Source organism: Medicago sativa, chromosome 2, assembly GCF_051527215.1.
Source record: "Medicago sativa cultivar Bolivia chromosome 2, Bolivia_mono, whole genome shotgun sequence".
Classification (NCBI taxonomy): Eukaryota; Viridiplantae; Streptophyta; class Magnoliopsida; order Fabales; family Fabaceae; genus Medicago; species Medicago sativa.
The window spans coordinates 17,349,773-17,358,805 of NC_140750.1; the positions used below are offsets into that span (position 1 = coordinate 17,349,773).

Sequence of the window (9,033 nt, forward strand, 5' to 3'; positions counted from 1 at the left end):
ACACCTCGATCAAAGAATGCATTCTTATATTCCAACTAGCCCTATGATCTCATATTCTAAATGAGTGAGTATTTTGAATAGACGTTAACTGTAACACCCCGTTTTCCCAACATAAAAATTTCATAATAAAAATCAGAGTTTCTCAATCATAACGGAATGTCACAACGTCTCATAAATTTCTCTAAAATCATATAAATCACATAAATCTCATATGAATCAAGCCAATCATATAAATATGATTTAAAACTCATTAAAATAATTAAATAATCGAAACGGGCGTTACAACTCTCCCCAACTTATAGAATTTTCGTCCTCGAAAATTTACCTCAGATCAGACGATCCTCATCCTCTGTCTGAGTACCATATAAAGCAAACACCTTCCCACTAGCCTGAGCCTTCTTAGGTTTCTTGCATTGCGAACCCATGTGTCATTCTTCATTGCAATTAAAACACACCACATCATCATGCTTACATTCTGTAATAGTATGTCCCTTCTTACCACAACGGAAACACTGTTTCACCCCTTCAGTACAAGCATTACTCTTATGGCCTTTCTCACCACAAGTGTAGCAAACAACCTCAGCAGTAGTATCTTTCTTTCTAGGTCTCCTCTCATCATTCCCTCTTTGACTACCTTGATCAGCAGGGGCACTGTAAGGCTTCTGACGATTCTGTTGGTTCTTACTCTCCCGCTCATTCCTGATCTTGTAATGGGCTTTAGTATCTTCTTCATAAATTCTGCAACTGCTCACCAGTTCGGAAAAGTTACGGATCTTCTGATATCCAATGGCCAATTTGATCTCAGGACGCAAGCCATTCTCGAACTTAATACACTTAGAAAATTCAGCAGTCTCAGCAATGTAGTGTGGATAAAACTTAGCCAATTCCACAAACTTAGCAGCATACTCAGTCACCGACATTTCACCTTGCTTCAACTCAAGAAACTCAATCTCTTTCTTCCCGCGAACATCTTCCGGAAGGTATCTGTTCAGGAACTCCCTCCTAAACACAGCCCAAGTAATAGCTCCATCTCTGTTATCTAGGATTGGTTGAACACTCAACCACCAATCATCAGCTTCCTCAGCTAACATGTGCGTGCCAAAGTGCACCATCTGAACTTCACTGCATTGCATAACCCGAAAAATTCTTTCAACTTCTTTGAGCCACGTTTGAGCTCCATCAGGATCATACCTTCCCTTGAAAGTAGGTGGACGATTCCTCAGAAAAGTTTCCAGCATCCTAACTCCATTAGCACCAGCATTAGGCCGATGTCCTACAGCTTGAGCTACAGCTTCCAACGCCGCAGCAATAGCAGCATCATTTCTTCCAGCCATTTTAGTTCTCTACACAACACACAACTATCAGAATAACATAATAATGATATTCCAACTGTTAGACGACACTACTCAACTCAACTACTTGGCCGGATGGACCGACCTACTCTGATACCAATTGTAACACCCCGTTTTCCCAACATGAAAATTTCATAATAAAAATCAGAGTTTCTCAATCATAACGGAATGTCACAACGTCTCATAAATTTCTCTAAAATCATATAAATCACATAAATCTCATATGAATCACGCCAATCATATAAATATGATCTAAAACTCATTAAAATAATTAAATAATCGAAACGGGCGTTACATTAACGGTACAACATTAAGTATTTAGTACAACCTAATTAGGACACACCCCAAGGAACCTATCACTAGAGAAAAAGAAAATGAAATTCATTTATACTTACATGATATAGACCGGATCCCACTACTATTCTCAACAGTCGGACATAATCCTTTACCACTTTCAACGTAGTTTTTTAATAGAGAAAATTCAAGATGATTAGAAGAGATAAGGTTCAAAACCTTATTTTTCTTAACCCTCCCGCATACCTCTAATATTGAAGGACATAACCATCATTAATCAACATCCTTATACACCTTTGGATCCTTCTCTAAGAAGTCAGTCTTCTTAACAAAACAACTTAGAAACTTGAAAAAGAATACTCCTCAACAAATGACACATCTAAGTTTTTCACTTTTCCTAGAACCATTCTAGTATTGACTAAGTTTTAAGATCCATTAGAATTCACATTTGAGTCGCTCTCACCTACGACCAAATTTTGAGATACCGGAGAAGATAAACCCTCAAATGGACGACCAAGTTGATGCCTTGGACACTCCATTCCTATTTAGGTGTAGGGATAAGATTCTCATCCTTGAGTAACAATCCAATGGAAATTTCTGTTGATGTCTTACAAGGAGCGATATGTTGAGCATTAGAAAGAACATAAATGTGGTTTACCTTTCCCCTAACCAATCATAGGTGCTCTATTCCCCCACAATGATATGATTGAGAAATTTTGTGGGCACTAAAGGACCTTTCCTACTGCTTGATATTTTGGAAGGTCCAAAAAAATGGTATTTTGTCGCGATTCATGAAAAGATATACAACCCTAAAAAAAAGATGCATCATAGGAGATGAAAAATAGGATCAAAATGATACTTGAACATAATGATCACTACACGACACTACAAACAAATCCAACTCATCGTCGTCATGAAAACGTGGCGAGATTGAGGCAAGTCCCAACTCAAAAGATGAAGTTGTCTTTTGATCTAGTCCATATATATCTTCCGTCCATTGGATGACAATGGTTTTATAAGATATGTGGACGGAGGTGAATCAATTCCCTTACCCATAGACAAATATATGTGGAAAATTGCATGAGTTTGGAGATAACCTCAATTAAGCCCTACCTCCACATTCAGAGGGCTGTTTGTTTTTATTTCATAGGGGTGGTTTTTTAAGGGGTTTTTGTTCGAGCCGGCGCTTTTGCGGCAACCGATTTCCCCTTGTATTGTTTTTTTCCTCCACCCAAGCTTATTAGTGCGCCTTGCACGGGCTTGTTGGTTAATAATATTTGGCCGTTTCAAAAAAAAATCCCTACCTCCACCAAAACGAAACACCTCATATGCGCCTACATCATAATCTGATAGCATGCGGGCTACATCGGGACATACACTAATTTTTTATGTCCCACAATTCCACATTTTTGGCCTCCTCAGCACAAACCAACCCAATGCGAGACGTGTATCATGCAACATACATGAGGTACTATATTGACCTTCAAGTTAAATGGCCATATGCCTGTAACTGCTGCTATGACAACCAAAAACATTCCTCAAAGAAGCATAGACATAGGGACTAATCCCTTGCACTGGGGTAAGTGATATAAATGGATCACCCAAAGAGGGAACATGAGATCAGTCCTCACATACTTCAACATTTTTGTAATCATAGATAACTTTTACCTCCTTGTTACCCATAAACTTGCCATCATTAGAACATTCACCGACAAAACCTCTGAACTACTCGCATTCTGCCAAATTTGTCTATGAATGAGAAGAACGATCATAACTCTGTTTTCCTATACAAAAGCCTTTTTCCAAGTAGGGGGTCTCCTCATTCATGCTCTTTAAGAACCGTCACATTAAAACCACTCTCTTATTAAATGATGATGAAACCATCATTCTCACTTCCACCATATCTATGTAAAACCTTGTCCGAGACAATGTTTGATCCTTTACCGGTAGTGTTTCCCAAAATAAATTACCAATCTTGCTAAAAACATCATCCTCCGAAACATGAAAATGGGGCACAAAACATATAAAAGTAACTCTTAGAAATAACTATAAAAGAATAAGACTCGCATCCATTGGTGTTATAATCAAATAGTGGAAACCTCCTAGAAGAACTTGGCATCAAACAAATCATATAGGAAAGATAACTATACATTTAGGCAGTTTATAGATACGACCCGACACTTCCATAACCATATGACTAGATTTAAGTTTGTTTATTCCAGGGCAAGGATGGATATATGCATCACAACCTCAGTTAACGATATACCTAAAAACACCTTGCTATCATTTAAATCTCTAAGGATTTTATACACATATATCCTTTCATATGTACTCAACTTTGAGATGTTCATCCTCGTTTTAAGCTCAACTCCCCGTATCTTCTTCAACCTATTAAGAAATCAAGCTACATCTTTAACCCCAAACATCTCACAAAGCTAAAGAGACACCCTAACTTATCCCTCTTTTGAGGGATGAAGAGATCTCCCACCGAGCCATGGTGGATAGAAATCTTCCCGAAACCAACTTTATGTTAATCTGGGTAGTTCATACAAAAAATGACCATTCATTTTGAGCCTATGTGTAACCTAGAGCCCTACGAAGACCTATAACCTGGACCTCGTATTAAACCTAGAATCTCATGAAGCTTACTCGTACCATCATATAATTGAGAATGATTGATTGTTAGACAACCTTAACATTAGAAATCCAACACATAACTCTAACAACTATTGATGGTATGTCATGTTGGAAAGACAATGACAAAATTGCAGGTACTTTCTTAAAACGGCTACAATATTATGACTAATAAGGAAACTATATGGTATGTTGCAACAAAGACGAGGCTTCAAATTACGACACAGTCATTCTGAACGAAAACTATAAAGGAACATTATGTTGGGAAAGAAGAACCTGACAATGGCCATGGTGTTTAAAGGATTATTGGAGGTGGTCATTGATTGAAAGGAAAAGATGAATTTTGTTCGCTCTTTATAGACAAGATGAAATTGGGGCGATACTTTTTTTTTGTGGTGTCTGGAGTTCGAACCCTTGACCTTGCATATATTACGCATTGTCCTTACCAATTGAGTTAAGCTCACGGGGACAATTGGGGCGGTACTAAATAGAGAGATTAAAGGTTTTTGTTGTAATTCAATTAAGATATCACTCTATGCTTTTCTTAATTAATGTTTTTTTGATTTTTGAAGAAGAAGATAAATTAGCCCACCTAAATTGACAACAGAGAGAATCGAACCTGAAACCTTGAGGAGGAGCACACTCCCAAGTCCCAAGGCAATACCACTAGATCAACCCAAGTGGGTTTTTTCTTAATTAATGTTATTTAAGGTTTTTGCACTTTTTTTATGGTACAAAGGTTTTTGCATATATACTAAGAAATGCAAAGGTTAGAAGAAAAATAACAACTATTTTACTAATTTTTTTTGTTGACAATAAACTGTTTATTATTGTATTACCTTCTAACATAAATGAAAAGTAAAAATAATTGCTTTGGGAGTAGTGTCGATAGATGGTACAATAGAAAAGAAATATAAACGGTACCCCCGTCCTAAATTATAAGTCGCTTTACAATTTAAATAAAACATTGAAGTTATTTTTTCTATTATACCCTTTACTATTTATTACTCTCTTTATTTTCAATTCTTTAATTTTTCTTTCACATATCATTTATTAATTAAAGGTAATTTTGTAAAATAACACATAATATCTTTTCACAGACAAAATTAATTATATTTCTTAATAGATATGAAATGGCCAAAATGTCGTATAATTTTGGACGGAAAGAGTATTACATTAAAAATCAAAAGGTACATTAATTTTTTTTTTTTAAACTGACATTTGGTTTATGGAGTATATTCGAATATTTCTCATTGGTCATAGAATATAAAAAAATGAATGTTAAAAACACCATTTTCGACGTTCTTTCTAATATCCACTATATATCTTATCAACGGAAATTAATATATATCCCACGTGTGACTCACATTGATTTATGTCAATAAAAAAGTGAATATTCGAAAGAATGTTGAAAAAAATAATGTTGTTAGCACTACTCATATAAAAAATGCAGAATATTCCTTTCATTAATTTATAAGGTTCATTTGAATATTGACGAGACGAGAGCATTTCATGTTCAAATCTGGACTCTGCAATATAAAACACTCCCAAAGTACAAAAGTTCAAAATTAACCGAAAATTGCTGCACTCATATTATGAGCCACACAGCAGAGTTCAACCTGCAAGAATTTTTCAGCATAAATTACCACAGCAAAAGGGAATATAGTTTGATCCTCACCCTCGTTATAAAAACCAACGATACAATACTAACATTTCTTATGTCAAAAAGTACAACAGCAAAAAAGATACGTTATATTTCATTGATCTATGAAAATTTCAACATATATAAAGCAATCAACGGCAGATATATATAACAGCAAAATAACAAGAGTAATGATATTTTGACATCCATTTGATGACAACTTTGTTGACAACCTTGTTTTTCTCACTTCTTATTGGTCAAAAACAATGGAGAGAGAAAAAGGAAGAGAGAGGATAACAACATCATGTGAGTATGAGAGAGAAAGTTGTCCAAAAGTTGTCAAAAAGTGGTTGTCAAAATATCATTTGTGCACTAATTAATCATGTTTCTTAATGAATACACGAGTAGCTATTGTATATATTTGATATCTTTATGCGATACATAAATTGCCAAAGGATGATTAGTTGCCCTTCCTTATAGGTTAAGATCTTGAGGGTTTTCAGTTATGACCTAACTGGTAGCTAGGTCTAACATGAACCATTTTGCCTTTAGTTTGCTTCTTTACTTCCATCGTGTTGATGCAAACACTTTCGATGATGAGATCTTAACTGGCTTGGGACTCATTTTGAGATATGTAGCTGGAAGAGAGAAAGAAAGGTTAGTGTATATATAATACAAGATTTGGGGATGAGAGCAAAAAAGAAGAGAATAATAGGAGAATAATAGTGGTGCTCAAGTGAGGGAGACATGTTTGGTTATAGTAGTGGCTTTTGCAGGTGAAAAAGGAAGTGGAGGAATGGATCTTCTCAGCATATACCTTGAGAAACCTTGGCTGCTTTTTTGCCATTTATTTACTTTTTCTAAAAAATTAGGAAAATGTTTCTTATACAACCACCCAAATGTCTATACACCTTGAGAGGAAAGTGAGTTCTCTCAAATGTGATTAGAGAGAGAAATGTGCAATCTCACACTATTTAAGAGAGAGAGACATATAATTAATTTTTTTATATGTTTCTCTTTCATTTCATTTTGAATGGCGAGAGATTACACATTATACTATCTCGTCTCTAAATCACACATGAGATGATTCAAATCCCATCGAACAAGATAAAGATAAGAGAAAGTGGTGTGATAGATGTGATATATTGATGATGTGATAGGAAAATAGAGAAAATGAGATCATGAATGGATGTAGAAAAATTTGAAGTGTCCAAATATCAATGTTGAAAAATTACTTTATCAAACAAAATCAGTGTGATATGCATTTTTTAAAAAATATTTATTTAAGAGAAATTATAAAAATAATCAAATTTTGCCTTTTCTTTTAATAATTTTAAAATATCATTAGAAAATATAGAAAAAAACTTAAGAGTATTTTCTTAAAGTTTTTCATATGATTTTTAACTAAAAATATATGCTCGCTTTTTTTTTTCTTTTTCTGTGGTGTCCGGGGTTCGAACCCCGAACCTTGCATATATTATGAATTGTCCTTACTTACCAACTGAGGTAAGTTCACGGGATAAAATTTAGAGAGTTGATATACGGTACGACAAGTCAACACACGGATTTGCACGACAACTTGAATTTCATGTGGTATTCTCTTTTAATGGGTGCTACCTTACAATATTTTATAATAAAACATCAACCTGGTTAATATATAAACGTTTAGAGAAGGCAAACGGTGATAAACATTCCTGTTTGCTACAACACATGGCAATCAATGGACATCAACAACTCACAAAGGTACACGATGAGGAGAGAAGTGTTTGTGTTTTCTCATAGACAAACACATATGCTAGACTACATTGATCATTTGAAGTAAAAACAGAGTTAAAAAGTACTCTAACTACAACATACAACTCATTCGTGCAATGGTGACGAAATTTTGTGTCGTGCGTTTTAGCTTTTTCCTAAAATTTATGCTCGCTTAATGGTAGGAACTACAACTACTTGCATAGTAGCTCCTTTCATAAAACTACTTGCATGATAGTTTTGTACGAAACTACTAAATGCTATTTTTGTGGAAAAGAAAAATGAAACTTAATAATTTTGTTGGGACAAACAACAAACACACACACATATAATATGAGAATGAGTATTTTATGTGAGAATGATGAGAATAAATCTCAACCATTAAATAAAAAATGCACGGTTGAGATTAAAACATCGCATTAAAAGTCACTTGCACCCAATTCTCACCCTTCTTCATCTCCCTCACACAAAATCAAAATTTGTCTTCATCAAGAAAACAATACATGAACCTAAATTTCATAAATTGATTCAGATGTGTTGTTCTTCGTAAATAAAGGTCAAATTGATTTTTTCTTTCAATTTTATTATGGAACCTCCATGATGAAATTAAAAAAAAAAACCATTCTAACAAATGAATGACAATGTTATATAAAAATGAATAAACCGTTAATCTTGATGAATCTCAATATATATAAAATGATTTCAGATTTATGTTAAATCTTACATGGATGATCTATATGATACAAACATACAATCTAAAAGACAAATTTGAAAAATATGAATCGAATAATACGATATTAAGCGGTATAATATTGATGTAACTTTACTTTGGTATAATTTGATCCCTGGTGATATATAATTCGGATGTGTTGCACCTCCTTACCAATTACGATATTCACAAACCTACAAGGCAGGTCCACCTTGATCTTCTTTGAAAAATGATATGAAAGTAAATATTAATAACTCAACTAGATCATATTTTTGGAGGTTTGATAGGAATAAAGATCGGTTATTGAGAATATCTAATTTCGTGGTATCACCGTTTGCTTAATTCAAATTTTACTATTGATATTTTATTTAGTCATGTCTAATGTTCAGCCACTTCATATTGAATATTTTTATTGGTGATTCTCATCATCAACGTCGGAATTGAACTATTTTCTTCGTGCTTTTTTGGATTCGTTTAATTTACTAAAAAATAAGTATTAGATATAACAATACAACACGACAAAACACAACACATGACAAAACAACACTTGTTAAATTTTTTTGATATTGAATAAATTTTTGTCTTATACAATTTTGGTTGACAAATTTTAAAAACATGTACGTGAGACAAATGTTGTGTTGTGGTCTAAT

At 34.1% G+C, this 9,033-nt stretch overlaps 1 protein-coding gene across 1 annotated transcript; it reads right to left on the minus strand.

The window, feature by feature from the left end:
• Positions 1 to 428: 428 nt before the first annotated feature.
• On the minus strand, positions 429 to 1,334 carry LOC146945084 (uncharacterized). The gene has a single exon (XM_085748022.1). It carries the CDS (start codon positions 1,332 to 1,334, stop codon positions 429 to 431), a length of 906 nt encoding a protein of 301 aa, XP_085604148.1.
• Positions 1,335 to 9,033: the final 7,699 nt, after the last annotated feature.

Excerpts from the sequence above, each read along its gene's own strand:
- LOC146945084 (XM_085748022.1), bottom strand. The coding sequence starts at position 1,334 with ATGGCTGGAAGAAATGATGCTGCTATTGCTGCGGCGTTGGAAGCTGTA.